The 23,144-nt window shown below is 30.8% G+C and overlaps 1 protein-coding gene across 1 annotated transcript; it reads right to left on the bottom strand.

The window, feature by feature from the left end:
* Positions 1 to 10,373: 10,373 nt before the first annotated feature.
* LOC139841521 (uncharacterized) lies at positions 10,374 to 11,500 on the bottom strand. Its single transcript, XM_071831734.1, has 4 exons — positions 10,940 to 11,500; positions 10,673 to 10,792; positions 10,478 to 10,492; positions 10,374 to 10,382 (listed from the first exon to the last, which is right to left on the bottom strand). Exons 1-4 carry the CDS (start codon positions 11,498 to 11,500, stop codon positions 10,374 to 10,376), a joined length of 705 nt encoding a protein of 234 aa, XP_071687835.1.
* Positions 11,501 to 23,144: the final 11,644 nt, after the last annotated feature.

Raw genomic sequence — 23,144 nt, 5'->3', positions numbered from 1 at the left:
AACCAGTGGCCAAGTCTTACTTCCCGACGAAGTAAAAATCTATGAAAGTGAGTTATAGTCCCACTTTTAAAATCTAATATTTTTGGGATGAGAATACATGCAGGTTTTATAAATGATTTACAAAATAGACACAAGTACGTGAAACTACATTCTATAGTTGAATTATCGAAATCGAATATGCCCCTTTTTATTAAGTCTGGTAATCTAAGAATTAGGGAACAGACACCCTAATTGACGCGAATCCTAAAGATAGATCTATCGGGCCCAACAAGCCCCATCCAAAGTACCGGATGCTTTAGTACTTCGAAAATTATATCATATCCGAAGGGTGTCCCGGAATGATGGGGATATTCTTATATATGCATCTTGTTAATGTCGGTTACCAGGTGTTCACCATATGAATGATTTTTATCTCTATGTATGGGATGTGTATTGAAATATGAAATCTTGTGGTCTATTATTATGATTTGATATATATAGGTTAAACCTATAACTCACCAACATTTTTGTTGACGTTTTAAGCATGTTTATTCTCAGGTGATTATTAAGAGCTTCCGCTGTCGCATACTTAAATAAGGACGAGATTTGGAGTCCATGCTTGTATGATATTGTGTAAAAACTGCATTCAAGAAACTTATTTTATTGTAACATATTTGTATTTTAAACCATTATGTAATGGTCGTGTGTAAACAGGATATTTTAGATTATCATTATTTGATAATCTACGTAAAGCTTTTTAAACCTTTATTGATGAAATAAAGGTTATGGTTTGTTTTAAAATGAATGCAGTCTTTGAAAAACGTCTCATATAGAGGTCAAAACCTCGCAACGAAATCAATTAATATGGAACGTTTTTAATCAATAAGAACGGGACATTTCACTCCTAATCTCTTATATAATGAAAGAGGCATAACACTCACACTCGCACCTAAATCTTCTAGTGCATCATACATGACACAATCACTAAGTAGACAAGGAACAATAAATTCACTTGGATCACCCAACCTGGGTGGAGGTTTTGGTGGAACTGTCTTCACCGGGTTTATTTTTACGATTTTTGTTTCTTGCACTTTCCTATTCTTCTTCTTTTTTCCAGAGGTATCACAAACTTTATTACCTATTACTTGCTCATACTCAACTCCTTTTCTTGGAAACGGGATGGGTGGTCTGTATGGTGCCACCGCTGGCTTTACATACTCGGGTGGTGGTGGTGGTGTTGTAACTTCTTCATTGTTACTCACATCTAAAACCTTCCCATCTTCTGGTGTTGGTTTTTCAGAATTTGTTGACACATTTTAACATTCTCATTCCGAGGATTTACTTCAGTATTACTCGGTAGCTTTCCTTATTCCCTCTCACTTATCATGCTAGCAAGAGTACCTATATGTTTTTCTAGATTCAAAATGGAAGCTTGTTGAGTTCTTAATGACTGATCAAACCTCTCATTCGTTTGGGTTTGAGATGTAATAAATTGTGTTTGAGATTCCATTAGCTTTGCCATCATTTCTTCCAGATTTGGCTTTTTCTCTTCGGTTTGTTGTGGTCGTTTATACAAGCTACGTCTTTGTTGATTGAAAGTGTTGTTTTGAGTTGGTTGGTTATTCGGACCTTGTTGGTTGTACGAGTTATTGTTTGGTCCATTTGGATTGTAAAGAATATTTTGATTTCGATTAAAGTTTGGCCTTGGCGGTTGATAATTATTTTGATAATTATTTCCCGGCCTTTGGTTCATGTAGGAAACATTCTCATGTTGTTCCATCGTTTGCTCGATGTGACAATCTTTCGTTAAGTGTGGTCCATCGTATTGCTCACAACTGATTCGTATTGCGTGAATATCTTTATTCATCTTTTCCATTCATCTCTCGAAAGCATCTATTTTTGCGAAAACGGAATTAAATTCATGGCTAGAATCAGCTCTAGCCACTTTAGATGAACGAAAAATATCTTTTTCCTGGTGCCACTCATGTGAGTGGGAGACTGTGTTATCAATAATTTTGTAAGCTTCGGTTGCGGTTTTCTTCATAATGGAACCACCAGCTGCTATGTCAATGTCTTTTCGTGTAGTGATGTCGCATCCTTGATAGAATATTTGTACTATTTGATAAGTGTCTAAACCATGTTGCGGACATCCTCTTAACAACTTTCCAAATCTTGTCCACGCCTCATATAGAGTTTCATTTGGCTTCTGCGTGAACGTAACAATTTCTCCTTGAAGTCTCACGGCTTTAGATGCCGAAAAGAATTGTTTAAGAAATTTTTCAACTAAAACATCCCATGTATCAATCGCCCCTTCAGGTAACGATTCTAACCAATCTTTGGCTTCTCCCTTTAAAGTCCAGGGAAATAACATGAGATAGATCTGTTCATCCTCAACTTGTCTGATTTTAAATAGAGTACAGATCCTATTTAAGGTACGAAGATATTCGTTTGGATCTTCTTTTAGCGTACCACTATATTGGCTTTGATTAGTTACCATGTGTAGGATTTGTCCCTTGATTTCATAATCTGGTGCATTAATATCTGGCTTAATAATGGCGTGACCTTGGCCTGTGCGTGTGGCTCTCATTCGGTCTTCCATACTTAGAGGTTCTGTTACTTTCATAATTGAATTTGTTGAATACGAATCACTAGAAGATTCTGATTTAACGGTTTGTTCCTCAACAATCTCTGGATGAGTAATTTGTGATTCCGGAGGAATGATTAGTGGTTCAGGATCTCTGAATTGTCCTTGAATATTCTCCGGATTCTCAATTGTGAGGTCGGGTTCAAAAAATGGATTATCGGAAATTTGAATTGGAATACTTGGTCGACTAGATGACGATTCTAAAGAAAAATCAACGGCGATAATATTGGCTAGATGTCTTGATCGAGTTACAGGTGGTGAACGTATGAAAGATGGTGAACGTTTTGCTCGATGCATTCACTGAATATCCTATTAGTTATAAAAGATAAAAATTATATAAGTTATCAAATTAATAGACTTTCCTGTTTTTGCCCACGCTTCGAATAGCCAATAGATGCAGCAGGTAGCCAGGACCCTTTAAATCGAAAGCCCACAACTCGCCACTAACAAATCCAACTATTACTACGAACCAGAAAATTTTGGATGTCTATCAATTTAACCGCTTAAAATAATTTTTCGTTTTGAAATTTTAAAGAAGAAATAGAAAATTCTATGTCCTAAAAACTAGAGTATCGAGAAATAAGAAAGAAAAAGAGCGAGTCGAAAAACGTCGAAAAATAAAAAGTCAAAAAATAATAAAAAGAAAGTAGAGCATCGAGACTTAAAAGTCTAAAGTCTAAATATTAAAACTTGCGTCTAAAGGAATTAAAGCTTAAAAAAGTCTATATCCAAAACGGCAATAACTTAATAGGCACTAAAATTTTATAATGGCGTCGCAAAATTCTAAAGCACCTAAATCTTAGTCTATAGAAAAAGCACTTAAGGGATTTTACGGCAAAGCCTAAAAATCTAGAAATATAAAGTTACTACGGCAAAATACTAGTCTTAAAACTAATTACGAACGATACGATTAAAAACAATGAACTAAATAATAAAAAGATATAAACTAAAATGAAAAAAATAAAATTTTATATAAAAATATTATTATTATATAAAAATATTAATCTATATATTTAATAATAATATTAAAAATTAATATTATAATTAATATTAAACTAGATTTATATAAAAACTTAATTAGGTTAAATAATAATAATTATAATTAATTGAAACCCTAATTAATTTATATATTAATAATAATATTTAACATACTCCGTAATAAATGCATTTAAGGTTCAGACCTGTCCAGTCAACCCATGCGGTCGCATGGGTTTGCTGCCTTGTGCTTATGCGATCGCATGGCTTCGAATACAGGCTGAATGTTTGGGCCGCTACAGCACTTGGCCCAATTTCTATTTTATTAAATTTTTTTTTCTGATTTTTAAATTTTTGTTTTTAATTTATAAAAAAAATATAATATGTAATAAAAACTAAAAAAAAATTACTTATTAATCTTAATTTTTAATACAAGAAAAATAAAAATATAAACTTTTTAATTTAAATACTTAAAAATATAGAAATAAATATATATATATTTTTTTATGTTTTTATATTTTTAAATTTATATAATTTTTTACAAAAATGGAATAAAAACTTAATATATTTTTTATAGCGTTTCGCTCGTGTCCCCGGCAGCGGCGCTAATGTGCTAGCGGTGGTGTACAAAATACTATTATTTTTATTACAAAATACGATACAATTTACACAAGTTTTATTTATTTATTTATTGAATGGGATATACCTAAACCTTGCTACAACACTTATAGGTAGTGTACCTAATCGTAGAGTAGTGTAATTTTTAGTAAGTCCGGTTCATTCCACAGGGAGCTAGCTGAGTTTAACGCCATATTTTTAACAACTATATTTATATAAAATATATATATAATTATATATAGTAATATTATTATAAAAGGGGGTTTTTACCGTTTAATGACCGGTTTGTCGATTTTATATTTTAAGCGTAAAGATAAATGACGATAATATAAATGACAGAAATTAAATTGCGATAAAGTAAATTGCAGTAATTAAAATGACAGTAAATAAAGGTACGATGAAATATAAAATAAAAGTATTATGCTTATTTAAACTTCAGTAATCATGATGTTTGACGTTTTGATTTTAATTAATTGTTACCCGGGTTATTTGTCCTTTGTTCTGGTTTATTTGATACCTATCTGGTTTTTGTCCATAATAGTCCATCAGTCATAATTATAAAATGCTCGTCAAATTAACCTTATTCCCGAAGTCAAATATTCCAACTAATTAGGGATTCGAACTGTAACAAGGTTTTAATACTTTGTTTAATGATTACACCAGGTTATCGACTGCGTGTAATCCAAGGTTTTATTACTTTGTTAACACTTACACCAATTATCCTTGTATGTAATTCACCCGTGTTTTAATGAGATATGAATATTAATTTACCCACTTGATCAGAATGAATAATCAATTACCCAACCCAAATAATTAATTAAATGATTGTAAACGATGTCGTATAAACGTCACTAAATAGGATATTCATAATCATTTCATAATTATTAGATTAACTAATTTGAAGATAGGTTCGACAGATTCCAACGAGTTGTCATTCGTTATTAGAAAATACCCCCCATCTATTAATAGTCCATAGTCCAATGTTCACAAGTGTCGGCCTTTTGTCCAAACCTTAATTATGGTACAAAATTCAATAACCCCATCTTAATATTTTAGTCCAAGATCATGATTACTTTGGCTCAAATAAGCATAGTAATAACTTAGTTACGAGACATTAATTTAAAAAGGAAGAACATAGCTTACAGTGGTGATTAATTGTGTAGCGTTACACGGACAGAGTTCAGACTTACATAACTTTAAAACATTTCTTACAATAATCCAATTATTATTAAACTTAAATTAAACTTTAAATTATATATATATATATATATATATATATATATATATATATATATATATATATATATATATATATATATATATATATATATATATATATTTCTTACAGAGAAAGGAAGAGAAAAAGATGTGTTTTACTCGTCGAAAAATGCTGAATTTATAGGACCTGGCCAGGTTTCTGGCTTCATGCGATCGCATGAATAATGGTCTTCCTGGACATGCGATCGCATGGCCAGCTGGATCCAGCTCCATCACTTTGTTTTCTAGTTTACCGACGTTTTATTATATAATATAATATATATATAATTTTAAGAATTATTTATATATTATATTATATTCATGTGCATAGTTGACTTGTCATTTTAGCTCCGTTGCGTCGCGCGTTGAAAGTTGGTTCATGTCCCGGTTCTGGATTTTCGAACGTCCTTGCGTACTATTTAATATCTTGTACTTTGCGTTTTGCGGCTTGTACTCTTATCATTTTTGGACGTTTCTCATCAATAAATTGAACCACTTGAGTTATATCTTGTACATTTGAGCTTTTTGGTCATTTGCGTCTTTAAATTATCATTTTCTTCTTTTGTCTTCGCACTTATTTATTTAAACGAATATTACATAAAAATAGAACAATTGCAACTAAAAGCTTTACATATTGGAAGAATATTGTGCCTAAATATATGTTCATTTAGAGCATTATCAAACACATATAATCGTAATCAAATAAGTTTATATATTAATATTAGTAATATATTTTATATTTTCATTTTCTATCTTGTTAATAAATAATTAATATCTATTTTTAACTTAAGTAAGTTCTTAATATTAATATATCAAATACTTATTAAATTACTTTAATTAACTAATTTATTGATAATTGATATATATAATAAATATAATACATATAACTTAACATTTGTTTGGTAGAAATAATAATAATAATAATACTAAATTAAAAGTTGTAATATTTTTACAATAAAACAATAATAGTGATAATAATACTTAAAAATAATATTTGATAATAATAATACTGATAATTATAATAACTATAAAACTAATAATTTTTCTGCTAATGATAATTATGATACTAGTTTAGGTGTAATAATAATCCTAATGGTAAAAGTAGTAATAATAATAATAATAATGATAATAATAATAAGAATAATAATTCTAATAATAATAATTGTAATGATAAGTAAGATGTTAATTCTTATAATAATAATATTGATAATGATAAAAATAATAATAATTCTAATTATAGTAATAATTTTAATTATAATGTTAATTTTTAATGTTAATGCTAATAATAATAATAATAATAATAATAATAATAATAATAATAATAATAATAATAATAATAATAATAATAATAATAATAATAATAATAAGTAATAAGTAAATTACCTCAAAGAAGTAGTCCTAAAAAATGCCCAAGTCCGGGTTTGAACCCGCGACGTCCCGCTAACCCGATAACATCCATACTTAAATTGTTTTTAACCTTTACTTCTGTATCCTTCTTCTTCTTTTTCAAAAAAAAATAATGCCCGAGCCCAGGCTCGAACCCGAGACCTCTCGGTTACACCAAACAACATCAAACCATCTACTCTACCTCATTTTTTTCTGTAATATTAACCAACCTATAAAAATATAACCCGGTATAGTTCTGTTTAAATTTTTCATCTTCATCTTCATAAAAACAAAACCCATTTTGACATCTCATCACCTTATACATAATTATTATCGTATCACCTTAAATCACGGTCTCACCATATATCATCATCTTTCTATATCTATATCATCACATTCGTACGTTATCCATTATCATCATAATACCTTATTAACGGGTCATCATCAAATGAACATAATAATCATCTTGTACCATTATCATGATCATTTTATAATCACGAATCTCATTCCTCATTCATCATCAGAATTTTTATTCATCTTCATCATCAACTATATTATCACGATCACAATTTCATCAACCATCATCATACATCATCAATATGATTGTATCGTCTTCGTTTGTATCATAATCATCATCATCATATTACCATCTTCGATTATCATCATCATCATCATCATAGTTTTATTTCTGTTACACGCCTATATCAACATTATTCATAGTTCTCGGTTCATCTACCCAATCAACATGGTCCATTAATTAGATTGAACCTCGGCCCAATTAACCATACGGCCCAACTAGTAATTAATCAAAACCCTTTAGTGAACCATGACATGTGGGGATTTGGTTTTTAGAATTGACGGCAAGTAAGGAAAAGAAATAATATGCACAATACCGTAATATCTAATAATATGCAAGTGGGTTTCTCTATTGAGATTTTTCTACTAATGAAACAAGTGGGGTATTTTATTTTATTTTTTTTGTCGACCCAAAAAGAGAAGTGCATGCCTCAACACTTTTACAACTCATGAATCCACCGAAATTCATTATTTCTAATTACTTTATCGCCATTTATATTTAGTATTAGAAGCAAGGGATATCAGTAACAGGAAAAATGCTTCCTGATCGAGACAAAAAAGAAATAAAAGGGTTGTGTTTTACGGTTGTATTGGTGACTGCTCAAAAGTAACAGCGAAAAGAGAGAAGAAAGAAAAAAATATAATGGGTGTTGGTTTTGGTGGTTGTTTCATTTAAGAGAGAGATATGAGAGAGAAGGAGATGACTTACGGTGATAGATGGTGATTGTTTTCACGATGGGCTGCAGTAGCAAGACGAAGGTTGTAGGTCTGGTGATGGCGGTTTTAAATGGCCGGTGTTCGAGTAATATCGGTTTCATGGTGAAGAGAGTGGTTTTCTTTGGTAGTAGTGGCAGTTGTATGATGGTAGAGGTGTTTGTTGTGTTGGTGAGGATGGCCGGTTATGGTGTCGTGGTTACTGGTGGTCTAGTCGTTCTCCGGCGGTGATCAAAGGTTTAGGTGATAGGTGTATGTGTGATGTTCATATCACATATGTATAAGCATAAATATAGATATATAGTAATATGAATTTAATAAAGCAAATAGTAAATCTCTTTCATAATTCAAGTTATGACGGATCAATTTACTATAACTTTAAATTTAATATTATAATATAAATAGAAACGTGTAATGAAGATATGAATCTTAATTAAGTTGCTGACAGTTTTCACGGAGAGGGCATCATGCTCCGTTGTTAATCAGTGGTGGATAAAAGTATTCAGAAAAATCCAATATTTTTAAATTAACTATATTTATTTATTTTGGTCATTATGGTATAAAATTCGATTCTTAATTTGTTAAATAAAAATTACATCAACTGTCCCTCTCAATTCTGGGTAAAATATAAAAAGTGTTAAAACTTAACAAATAGTTCCTAAATACATTTTTAATAAGTCTAAAATTTATAGAACTCATTTTCGTATCACCGTTTATTTTAAAATTACATCAGTTTGAATTTAACTTGTTTAATATCAATCGAAACATCAAACGAGTATTAAAATCATTTAATATTTATTTTTAATATACTTTATTTATATATAGATATATTTTTAAATAATAATTATTATAATATCATATCTCATAACAACAACATTTAATATTTCAAATTATACTTCCAATTATTATTTATATATATACACACATATCTATTTACAAATAGTTGTTCGTGAATCGTCGGGAATCGTCAAGGTCAAATGCATTCATGAAAAATAGTTCAAACATTTTGAGACTTGGTTTAATAAACTTTGCTTATCGTGTCAGAATCATTTACAGATTAAGTTTAAATTTGGTCTGAAATTTTCGGATCGTCACAGTACCTACCCGTTAAAGAAATTTCGTCCCGAAATTTAATTGGGATGGTCATGGTTAACAATAAAAATGTTTTCATGACGAATATGAGTTGATAAATAGAATTTTATCATCATTGATAAATGAATAAAACAATTCGATTACTTGAAGAGTATGGGTGAAGCTATCACAAAAGAGTGAACTGAGTAAAATAACGATTCGTCTTGACTTTTGACGTAGTCACGGTTGAATTTTAGAAAATAAGGTGCGTCTTAACTTTTGACGTTGTCTTGGTTAAATTTCGGAATTCAAGGGATTAAAGAAAATCTTCGAAATCTATAAGATCGGATTCTTCGGAATTTAAGGGAATTTGGATCTCTTTAATTAAATGCGGTTATCTGTCTCGATTGTTACGTCTGATTTTTTCTTTATAAATTAAACTCTTCCGTTCCATTAGTTTCACCATCCCTATATTTTCTTTCTTAGTTAATACATCCAAAAGATTATGAAAATGCTTAATCCAGTTCTGATCATTGTCCTTATCCTGACTATCGCAACAATCATTCTCCTATTCCAACTTCCACCGGAGGAATCTGTTTATTTCTACTTCGCCCTTGGGGTTATAGTATTTTTAATTCTCCCATGTCTTTATGTTGCGATAAATATTGATATACACGGTTTGTAGTTTCTAGGTTGTTGTTGGGTTTTTATATCTTCCCTTTTATTTCGTAGTTTCATACTTTTGTTTTCTCTTCTCGACTTTAAGTCAAGTGAATAATGGTCTAGAATTTGTAGATATGAAATTCGGAATGAACATAGTTAATGTTCTAAGAAGGAACTTGTAATGGCACGATCTTGATTTGTCAAATTACCAGAATACCTCGAAAAAGACCGAATCATCAAGAAAAATATTTTCTTGATATGTTTAGAGGTTAAGTAGAATACAAGAGTCGTGTAACATGGCACATGATGACGTTATGATCTGTGAATCATCACGTTTCATTTAGAAACTCAGCATGACTTACTGTAATATAATCACGTTGATCAAGTGTCATTATATTATACTCCCTCCGTCCCTATATTATTGTCTAGTATACCATTTTGGGCTGTCCCGAATTAATTGCCCACTTCCATATTTAGATAAAAATATTAGCTACATTTCCTATTATACCCTCAACATAATTGTCAATAGTCAACATATACTCACTGTTACCAATATTAGCAGACACATGCATATAACTACATTTAAAATATTACAGTGACAAAATGCATCTACATTCAACATATAACTAGATTCAAAGAGCAACAGTTCGCCCAAAATACAAATACACTGTAACCAAAATGAACAAAGAACATCTCGTGGACAAATGCTTAACATTTTTCAAAAATTTGACTACTTCACACATGTATAACTTCTTCCATTTCTTTTTAATGAGCCAAATATGAAACAACCTCATCTATGAGGTTTTGATCACACTCAATTTGCGGTGGCAAGTTACCTTCTCTTTCTAATCTACCCTTACCAATATGTGGTATACGATACTCGTTGCCACCGCGAACTTTCAATATTTCCTTCATACATGTTTGAAGAGTTATAAAAACATTGTTTAGCTCACGCGAGTTCATTCTATCAAAAGAAGTTTGAACCGTCGAAACCAACTCATCAATTGAACCCAAAGACTCTTGTTCTTGAAGTGATTGAATTGCTCAAAAAAATACAAGGTCCAACACATTTAAATCGGGACTATTTGGTGGTTGGAAACGAAGTCGGATATCAAATCCCTCTTGAGATGATGCTTCAAGAAACTCACTATCGTTTACACTAATATGAGGCTTTGCATTATCTTGTTGAATGAATATTGGACCCGAATGACCTTGTGGCCATTTAGCTCGAATCGCCGGTAGAACCTTCTCTATCAACCATGCTCGAGTAACGTCTTTAGTCACCGATAATATCGGCTTTGTTTCCATTGTTCCTGCAACTCGGTTCTTGCTTGAACGCTTAGCGGGTTCTAACGGGGTAAGCGGGAATATGCCAATCTTTCCTGAGAAAACTTCATTACCCGATGTATCGTATCTTGGTCGTGCAACGGCGGCTAGAAAGATCACTTTAGTGATGAATTTTTTACTTTTACATGCTCTTAACGGCTCATTCTCGCCGGGAACAAGATAATAACGCTTTGACGATCTTGACAAGTAAAACCATTTCTCATCAATGTGTACAACATTAAACATATCACGAAATACGTGACTTGAACTTGACAAAGAAGGAGTTACCATAGATAAACAATACTCTAATTTTTATTCACGTGTGTGAGAACTGGTTTGATTACATTTGTGTGAGGTTGTAGTTCACCTTTCTTGATTCGACAATGCATTGTTGTTTTCGAAAGACCTATAGATTTAGCAAGAGATCGTATAGTGGTACGACGGCTTAGCGGAATTTCTAAAACTTTATTCATATCGATTTGTACCCTCTTGCGTCCAACGACCCAACACATTTTTGGAGACAAATCAACCGTTAATCCATGCTCGAGTTGAAATTTAGCTTTATGCCAAATGCGACTCATGGTCCTTTTAGATACACCAAATTGAATTGCTACATCACTTATTGAACCTCTTTTTAAATCTCCATGTGAAGTTTGTTGCAATAAACATTGTATGATAGCTTCACGTTGAGCATTTGTGGTGTTTTTGTTTTTGTGGGAACTTAAGATAAGACTCATGTTGGTGTATTTAATTGAAAGTTGGTAACGTAACAGTAAAGAAATGGAAGTTGGTAAAAGATGATGAAAGAAATGGACTCATGGTCTTAATTTATTCATGTTTAAGATGGGAAAATTAAAGAGGTGAAAAGTGGTGGGAAATTTCCCTCCAATTAAAAGGATTACCAAAAGACACTGTGTCTGGTACGATCAATCATGTAAAGATTTTGGTGGGAAAATTTACCTCCAAAAAATTGATGTAGAAGTAACTTAAAAGTTGTAAATTATCACAAAAAATAAACACTTCATTTATTTTGCTGGAAAAGTAACTTCTAGAAGTGAGGTGGAAATTTACCTTTTGAAAAGTACACATGTCATTGACGGATCTAGTAGGATGTTTTTTACACAATAAAAAAAATTCAAAGATATTGTTGGAAGTTTAGAGGGTAAAGATATCATTTGAACAAAAAGTAAAGAGTAATGATTGCATTTTATTAAACCGTGTATTTTTTGTCTGGTGACAATAAATATGGAACGGAGGGAGTACTAACTCATGCTTCAGTTCCCAACACTACTTCAATAACATTCATATTTTAAGTTCGAATTTTTCAGAATTTAGAAACTAAAACAGTTTCATTTCTGTTGTAACACTGATATCGCGAAGAGATAAATGATTTCAGATAAGAATAGTTATGAAAATATCTCCAGGAATATCGAGGATATTTATAATGAAAGATACGATGATATCTTAGAATTTTAGAATCAAATTGTGATGAAGAAATTCATTCACGATGATTTAGAGCGATTAAGAAGCAAGGTATTCGCTAACGATTTCATCAGAATCAGAATCATTGGGATTCTTTATGTACAAGTTTAGTCCTTGTGATTTGTCCACAGTCTCCTTCATAATTTCGCATAATCCGCTTTTTGGTACTAAATTTTCTATTGAGCGTTTCCAACACTCCATTCTTTATCATCATACTTTCGACGATTAAGGTCGTTTATGATTGTCTACCGTTTCTGCTGCTTCATTCAGCTTTTCAACATTCAGAGTATTGATTCGTAGACCGGGTGCTTTTCAGAAGTTCACGATTGAAGTACGTAAGTCTAGGATATAGATGTTATATGTACATATATAACTGTTGATGTAGAACTGTTGCGAGATTCAAAATACTGATTGCTAATTCCGGGTAATTGGTATGGTCATTCTCGTTACAAGATGCGGATGAATATATGATAGGGTTTAAATGAACAAATATAATGGTTCTTCGGGGAGACTTAAGCAATGAGTAATGGAGTTGCTGGTAAGTTTACTGCTAATGTGGCGGAATATAAATGGTTTCCCGGTAACGATGACGAAAGGCAAACTTATAAATCAAGGTTATAATAAGGTTTATTCGAATGAAAGTCGAAGTTGATTTGCTGAAGCTGTGATAAAACTGGCTAATTTGGAGAGAGATTGTAAAGTTATTTTCAGTAATAACAACGCCAAAGGAGCTAGCACGGATACGTGTTAAACATTCATTCAGGTTCCAAGTGTTTTTCAGGTGCATAACTATATGCATCAATCTTTTCTTCCGTAGATGAAGTGCGGTTGGTTCATCATTTCGATTGAGGTGTTTTCAAGAATCATGAAAGGTTTGAACGCAGATTGTAATCGTCAAGATACAAATGAGGTTTAAGATGAAATAAAGTGGCAAACTTGAAGAAATGTTTAGTTTCATATGTTATAATCAATATTTTAATTCATTTTAATTGTCCAATGTTATTAGTCCACACTTAGCAGTCCACAATTAGTAGTTCAACAATTCATATATAGGTTGACATATAATATTCGAATTAATTAATATGTATCGTGACCAATTTGTATACATGTCTCAGACTCGATCACAACTCAAAGTATATATTATTGTAGAATCAACCTCAACCCTGTATAGCTAACTCTAGCATTACTGCATATAGAGTGTCTATGGTTATTCCAAATAATATATATAGATGTGTCGATATGATATGTCAAAACCTTGTATATGTGTCCCGATATTTAAAGTGCGTAAAATAAATACAGAAATTAAATGACGATAAATAAAATTGCGAGAATATAATTTGCGATAAATAAATTGCGATAAATAAAATGTAATCAGTTAGCTAGGAACAATTAGCGTGGATTCTTAACAAAATTCTTCTCATAGTTAAATTGTTTGTTTCTAACAAATTTTATTTTGTCCAATGTTTTCTTCATTATGCTACTTGTTGAATTTTGGTAAGTCAAAATTCAAATATGAAATTGAATGAAAATGGTTATTCTGCGGTGAACGAATACGTGTGGTTCGGTGGATGTAAGTAGGATAGTAAATAACTATTGAATCAGATTCGAAGAATGTAGAGTGTAACTTATTAATGTGAAATTTAAAAATTCCTCGAGTATTACCTACCTGTTAAAATATTTTTATCATTAACAGTTTGTACAAAAGAATTTTAATTACAATCTTTATGAAAACATATATACATATATATTTTCTTCAGATGTAATCATGGATTTAATGAATTAATATGATATTAATCTCATTTGATTTACTGTTAGACTAAGAATATATAATCTCTAAAACATTAAAGATTATATAATCGTCATGTCGAACGAAGATAAATGATGTAGAACGTCAGGTAGAACGATGATTATGCTCGAGGTACAGATTGTGATGTTGAGGCGTGTGTTGTTGATGGTACGGGTGTTGTTGCTGGTGGTTCTGTTGGTACCGATGATGTTACTGAAGCTGGTAAATTTTGCACCATATTTTCCAAATTGATTACTCGAACGCGAAGCTCGTTGACTTCTTCGATTACTCCGGGATGATTATAGGTTCGGAAGAGCAGATGAATAAGATTTAAAATTCGAGATAGTATATAATCATGGCGAAATACTCTGGAAATGAGAGAGAAAATGGTGTTTCGGACTGGTTCGCCGGTAAGTGCTTAAGGTTCTTCGTCAAGAGGTGGATTCGGTTGGTGGAAAGGATCGCCTTCTTCTCGTCTCCATTGATTAAGTCAACTATGAACCCATCCCCAATTCATCCAGAATTGATGATGGTTGATTGGTTGATTCATTCCGGTGACCCTGCTTTCGGAGCTTAGGTGAACATCTATGTCGGAATAGCTATCAGATTTCGAAGAACTTGAACTAGTGGAGAGTTCCATTTCGTACGATTGAGTAAAGGGTTTTTTTGGTATGAAATGATTTTCGGCTATCGGATGGTATTCTAATTACATAGGATATCTATATATATAGAACAAAAGATTTCGTAGATTACGGAGGAATTTACGGAATATGTCATGCAAAGTTTACAGTAACAGATACGCTAAGATATGAATTTTTTTTGTCTATATACTATTCATGCAATCAATGTAGTAAGATGTGTCTAGACTAAGAACGATAAGCAGGTAATTTCCTAAGGATGATAAGCAGGTAATTTTCGTCAAAAAATGATAAGCAAAACTTTTGACATGCAGACACGGTCGAAGTCCAGACTCACTAATGTATCTTTAACAACTATCGGTTAGACACACTAATGCAAGACCTGGTTCGCTAAGACCACTGCTCTGATACCAACTGAAGGGACCCGTCCTAATTCATCTGGACGAATACATTACATTTGGTTACATCGCGAGGTTCTTGACCTCTAAATGATACATTTTACAAACATTGCATTCGTTTTTAAAAGACAAACTTTCATCACATCAAAAGTTGACGGCATGCATACCATTTCATAATATATCCAACTATAATTGACTTAATAATAATCTTGATGAACTCGACGACTCGAATGCAACGTCTTTTGAAATATGTCATGAATGACTCCAAGTAATATCTCTAATATGAGCAAATGCACAGCGAAAGATTTCTTTCATACCTGAGAATAAACATGATTTAAAGTGTCAACCAAAAGGTTGGTGAGTTCATTAGTTTATCATAATCATTCATTTTCATCATTTTAATAGACCACAAGATTTCATTTCCATTTCTCATAAATATACGTCCCATGCATAGAGACAAAAATCATTCATATGGATTGAACACCTGGTAACCGACATTAACAAGATGTATATAAGAATATCCCCATCATTCCGGGACATCCTTCGGACATGATATAAAACTCGAAGTACTAAAGCATCCGCTACAACGGATGGGGTTTGTTAGGCCCAATAAATCTATCTTTAGGATTCGCGTTAATTAGTAGATCGGTTTACTAATTCTTAGGCTACCAAGCAAAAAGGGGCATATTCGGCTTCGATCATTCAACCATAGAATGTAGTTTCAATTACTTGTGTCTATTTCGTCAAACATTTATAAAAGCGCATGTATTCTCAGTCCCAAAAATATATATTGCAAAAGCATTTAAAAAGGGAGTAATGAAACTCACTATTCAATATTTTGAAGTAAAAATATTCATATGACGAAACTGAACAATGCAAGGTTGGCCTCGGATTCACGAACCTATATCAAGTATATATATTAACACATATAATCGTAATTAAATAAGTTTATATATTAATATTAGTAATATATTTTATATTTTCATTTTCTATCTTGTTAATAAATAATTAATATCTATTTTTAACTTAAGTAATTTCTTAATATTAATATATCAAATACTTATTAAATTACTTTAATTAACTAATTTATTGATAATTGATATATATATAATAAATATAATACATATAACTTAACATTTGTTTGGTAGAAATAATAATAATAATACTAAATAAAAAGTTGTATTATTTTTACAATAAAACAATAATAGTGATAATAATACTTAAAAATAATATTTAATAATAATAATACTGATAATTATAATAACTATAAAACTAATAATTTTTCTGCTAATGATAATTATGATACTAGTTTAGGTGTAATAATAATCCTAATGGTAAAAGTAGTAATAATAATAATGATAATAATGATAATAATAATAATAATAATAATAATAATAATAATAATAATAATAATTCTAATAATAATAATTGTAATGATAAGTAAGATGTTAATTCTTATAATAATAATATTGATAATGATAAAAATAATAATAATTCTAATGATAGTAATAATTTTAATTATAATGTTAATTTTTAATGTTAATGATAATAACAATAATAATAATAATAATAATAATAATAATAATAATAATAATAATAATAATAATAATAATAATAATAATAATAATAATAATAATAATAAGTAAACTACCTCAAAGAAGTAGTCCTAAAAAATGCCCAAGTCCGGGTTTGAACCCGCGACGTCCCGCTAACCCGATAACATCCATACTTAAATTGTTTTTAACCTTTACTTCTGTATCCTTCTTCTTTTTTTTCAAAAAAAAAATAATGCCCGAGCCCAGGCTCGAACCCGAGACCTCTCGGTTACACCAAACAACATCAAACCATCTACTCTACCTCGTTTTTTTCTGTAATATTAACCAACCTATAAATATATAACCCGGTATATTTCTGTTTAAAATTTTCATCTTCATCTTCATAAAAACAAAACCCATTTTGACATCTCATCACCTTATACATAACTATTATCGTATCACCTTAAATCACGGTTTTAGTATATAGATATAATTTCACCTTTATATATATATATATATATATATATATATATATATATATATATATATATATATATATATATATATATATATATATATATATATATATATAGGGGCAGGATCAATGGGGAAGCGGGGGGAAGCAAATTTTTTTTTTTTTCATTTTTTTTGAATTTATTTTTTCCAGCATCAAGATCACACGAAAATATGAACATTTAGAAGAGACACTTCGTAATGAATGTTATTATTTAGGCTAGAAAATGATCGACAAAAATAACATTCAAGATAATATTGTTCGTGAAGAATATGAACGTTTTTTTTTCATGTTTTGTGAAGTAAAATTTAGCCCGATTTAGAGTTTAGGGTTTAGGGTTTAGGGTTTGGTGTTTTGGGTTTATTCCATAAACCCAAAACACCAAACCCTAAACCCTAAACCCTAAACTCTAAACCGTTCGTGTTAAAAACTCAATCTAAATCCTAAATCTAAACCCTAAATCTAAACCCTAAACCCTAAATTTCTAAACCCTAATATCTAAACCCTATAAACCCTAATATTTAAACCCTAATATCTAAACCCCAATAGCTAAAACCTCAAAATACGCTCGAAAAACACGATAATTGTTATATATTACTTCCTCGAGCGTTTTCCCGCCAAAATAAAAACATTTATCACAAAGTGTCTCTACTAAATGTTCATATTTTCATCTCATCTATAATGTTCGTGAACAAAGTTTTTTCAAAAAACGAAAAAAAAAAAAAGTTTTTGCTTCCCCCCTTCCCCCCGAATGGTTACTTCCCTCTTGATCCTACCACTATATATATATATATATATATATATATATATATATATATATATATATATATATATATATATATATATATATATATATATATATATATATATACTACATGATTACTTAGTTCATGCACCCAAATTCGCATCTCTTACTTTCTCTTATACATAACTTTTTAATTTAAAATGTCTTCTAGTGATATTCATTTGAGAGCTATCTTATCTGAAAGTTGTCAACTAATTGATCTGAACAGCACCATACATTATTTTGAATACCTAATGCTCGAGTCTCTTGGCTTAGTTTGTCTAATAACTGAAAATTTTCTTGTTTTCTCTCCCCATGTTAGGGAATTCTATATGCGTTTTGAATATAAATGGCAATCAAGTTAAAATGGTCCATTTCACGCTTGATGGCCAAGCTTATGAATGGGACGTAGAAAATATCAACGACGCATTAGGGCTCCCAAATATCACATATGCCATCCAATTTTACTCGCCAACGTATGATTTTGGTAATCATCTTTGCTTTGAACCTTATACCCGTTAGGACATAAACGACGTTATAACAACTGTGGTCGCTGCAGATTCTTGGGATGGTTGTATAGACTCTCGAATTGTTACGTTCCGTAACCTTAAAGAAATACTAAGAAGATTTTTAAAGCTATGCAAAGCAATATAACTTTTCGAGAATAAGCGAATGACAATGATATAATGATTCATTGGATCGTTAATGGAACACTATATTATGTGGTGCACATCATCTGGATGTGCTAAATCTAACCTATAAAATTTAATTATAAAAATACTAATAATGATTAACACACAAGTAGGCAGCTACCAAATCGAGCAGTAAAAGCTAATAGCAAGTTATGGTTCGTTCCAAAGGGAACAGTTGAATTTAAGAATTTAAGAATTTACACTAATAATTATCGTAATTGAAAGGGGTTTTGAATTGAGTTGGAATTTAAACTAAAGTAACGCGAAATTAAGAAAACAAGAATTCAATAGAGAGAAAAGTATCCAATTAGAATCAATTTCCTTGGCTAGGATTGTTTGTCCATCCTCTTTATAATAATCGATATTGTGGTGACGTTGTAATTATCTGTTGAATCTCACAACTTTCTTAACAAGTATTTAACCTAAAATTTGTCACTATCATAGATACAAATTAATTCACCACTACTTAAATAATTATGTGACCTATTCTAGTTCATATATCATATAACCTAGACTGCATCGGTGTCCGGATTCTAATACAATCAATTAAGTTTAAACTACTCAAGATTGTAATCCGATTTAGTTTAATTTGGCGTCCCTATGTAACCTCACATTTACTTTGGCCAATTAATAGTTATTATTGTTAACGCTAATTACAGTGGTTTCCCGCATATAGGTCAACGAATCTTAAATTAATTGTCAATAATGTAGCAAAGTTCATTAATCACATTAACTGTTGTTAACTAACCAATAAACTCACGGCAAAACTTATCAACATGCATAAGTAATAGTGGTTCTTCAATCAAACATAATCATACGCAGTTGATCAATTATATAAAATCTTAAGATAAACAATCTATCACCAAGGTTTAATCATGTAAGTGGATACGAATAATTTAGCTACTCGTACATATGTAAGAGATAAACAAACACAAAGTTAAACAATAATTAACCAATGTATTAATCAAAAGAGTAAAGAATAAAGTTACCAATGATTAATGATAGCCAAAATTGCAATCCAAGTGTTCAACCCAAGTACAATAATGAGAAAACCTTAAAAATTCATTCCTAAGCTCCGAAAATTTGTTACTAAAACTAATCACTAATGAAAGGCACTTGTTTTGTACATCAAAATCTCGCGACAGCGACACCAAATTTGTAGAATTTCTATCATATTATTAAAAAAATTAAGTTAAATATAATATTTATAAAATATTATATAAACGCACGGGCTCATGTTATCAATTGAAGTTATGATGGTTATTTGATAATCCTTATAGATATTTAGATGTATGTCTGCTCTGCTTCGTTTAAAATTTTGATATAATGAATTTAATGTGTACTAAAAACATATACGATTAGATATGTACATATAATATTATTCGTAACGATCAATTTTAAAACAACTTTTAAGGAGCTAATGTTTTGTGTTTTATCGATTATTTGTCAATTGAAGTTGTAATGATTCCAACGGACGAGCTAATAATCGATGCGTTAGTATTTAATAATAATAATTTGGATACAAATATTAGCAGTAGTAAAACATTTTTTTTAGAGAGAGAGAGAGAGAGGGGGAGGGGGGGGGGGGGGGGGGGGGAAGGCATCTATATGTAATTCTAATGAATTATCCTATAATATATCAACCAAAGGTTTGAATGTCGGTTTTTGTTCTAAAGTTAGGTTCAAAATTGTCGCTTTATTATCGTAGTGTTAGGTGGGTACTGGTACTTTGTCAGCCACGTGTTGGTTTGTAACGGCTCACAGGTACCTATTCAAACTAAGTTTGTTGTTTTACTGTGAATCTTTATTCAAATTATTTTTACATTGTTTTGTTAAATAACTAGAAAAAATCCGACCGCGCGTTGCTGCGGTTGTATTCGACGCGCGGTCCAATTTGGATATACGATGTCCGTTTCGCGTATAGTTAGTCGTGTTGTATATGTATATATATGTATGTAATATAGCCCGAAATATTTATTTTTTTTAACGATGTCCGTTTCGCGCAGTTAGTCGCGTTGTGTTCGTAAAATTATTTCGAGTTGAACGGTGGTCTAGGAAAAATTTAACTCGCACCGAGCGTGAATATAGGGCCCGTTATTTAGTGTTTTTTTAACGATGTCCGTTTTGCATATAGTTAGTCCCGTTGGGGTCGTGAGATTTTTTCGAGTTGAACGGTGACCTCGGAAAAATTTAACTCGCACCGAGCGAGAAGATAGGGCCCGTTATAAATTCGGGTGGAGTAAGGTTTTTTTATTTTAATTAAATTATAAATTTACGTTTTTTCCCCCTGAAAAAGTGTAAAGTTGGGGGGTTGTTGTGTAATTTGTGCGTAAGTTGGAGGACCATTTGTAGTGTGAACACAAACTCAAAACGACAATTCGTTAAAACTGAAATGACCAAAAATGAGAGGAGGTTTAGTATATAAAGTAAAAATAAAAATAAATAAAAGTAAATAAATAAAGTATAATATAATATAATATAATATAATATAATATAATTACGGAGTATTTATTTGGGGGATGATTCTCACACACACTTTTTTGATCCTCACACACCTATTTTAACCTTTTACTCTTCTAATAATACTCAATTGGAGTGTGAGGATCAAAAAAGTGTGTGTGAGAATCATCCCCCTATTTATTTACTCTGTTATCATCTTTATTATTATTATATTAACTGGGATAACTTTTTTCACATATAATTTTGATTGTTGATGGTGATTATTGAAGTAACTTTTTTCACATATAATTTTGATTGTTGATGGTGATTATTGAAGTATTTGAAACCTAAAATAAATTTTGGAAGGGTTTGGACTATTTAAAAACAACTTGCTATAAATCGTATCAATAAAGTTATAACGACTAAAGAGGTTTGCAACATTGGGTCTATCGGGGAAAGTATGTTTATCTATTTTCGGTCTACAAAATAGCTGAGTTTATTGTTAACGAGTACTATATAAGGTCCGTCATCTTTTTTTTTTTTTTTTTTTTTTTTTTTTTTTTTTTTTAAATTATGGATTCAAAGTATCGAAATCATTTCCATTTTTATAATTTATTTTCACTTACTTTTTCCCCTTCGTTTTTCAGTCCTTTATTTTTTAAGCGTTCAGTTAATTGACCGTTAAATATTTTCACACCCCAAAGTAATCAATCGTTAACCGACTAAAATTAATGGTTTTTTATAAACGTATAATTACTTCATCGTTAGCCGATCAAAATCACCCTGCAACGAAGCGCGGGTTCGTCTTTCTAGTCAGGGCCGTCCTGTTAAAATTATGGGCCCTGTTCAGCAAATACAAACAAGACTTTTTATATAATAAATCTTTCATATGTATAATAATAAATTCAATAACACTAATAATATCATGAGTACTAGATCATTCTATTTGTTCACAATATATATGTTAGGGCTTTTTTGGGGGCCCTTTAGATTATGGGCCCTGTAACACGACACACTTAGAACATGCTCAAATCCGCCCCTATTTCTAGTTATAAAGATATGTACAACAAAAGTACAAATGTAAAAAATCTTTTTTTATCTATTAAAAATCAAATTTTTAATTAAATAATGTGGATAATTAGATTACATGGTACTTTAAAGATAGCATAATCTTGATACTTTATTAAGTGGCAAGCATTACCACTAGTTTTGATTGATATGACGGATATTGGTCAATGGATAGGGTTGATAATCTTAAAAAGGTGGTCACGTTCATTAGTATCATCAACATTCTTTTGTATTCATGTAGGAAATGTTTCTTTTTTCTCTTTCAAAAGGTGAAATTATTATTATTATTAAATATCAAAGCACACATTAGGAGCGTGCGTACAAGGCAATTACAAAAAGCATATTAAAAGTTGATGACCACTACATTTGGGATTAAACCTCCAGATATCAAGATCGCCAATTCGCCATTGATTACTTAATTACGGCTTGTAAGCCAAAAATAAGAAAGCACACACATATTTGAAGCTATGTCCACATTTGAAATTGAACCCCTTTTGTCTTCCGGAGTATGGATTAATTTGTTCCTCCCTTTCAAATTAACCAAAGTAGAATGTATCTCGTTATCAAACAAAATTTGTTAATCTTGTCAACTCCTAGTT

This window comes from Rutidosis leptorrhynchoides, chromosome 4 (assembly GCF_046630445.1).
Source record: "Rutidosis leptorrhynchoides isolate AG116_Rl617_1_P2 chromosome 4, CSIRO_AGI_Rlap_v1, whole genome shotgun sequence".
Classification (NCBI taxonomy): domain Eukaryota; kingdom Viridiplantae; phylum Streptophyta; class Magnoliopsida; order Asterales; family Asteraceae; genus Rutidosis; species Rutidosis leptorrhynchoides.
This window is presented reverse-complemented; position numbering and strand designations above follow the sequence as displayed.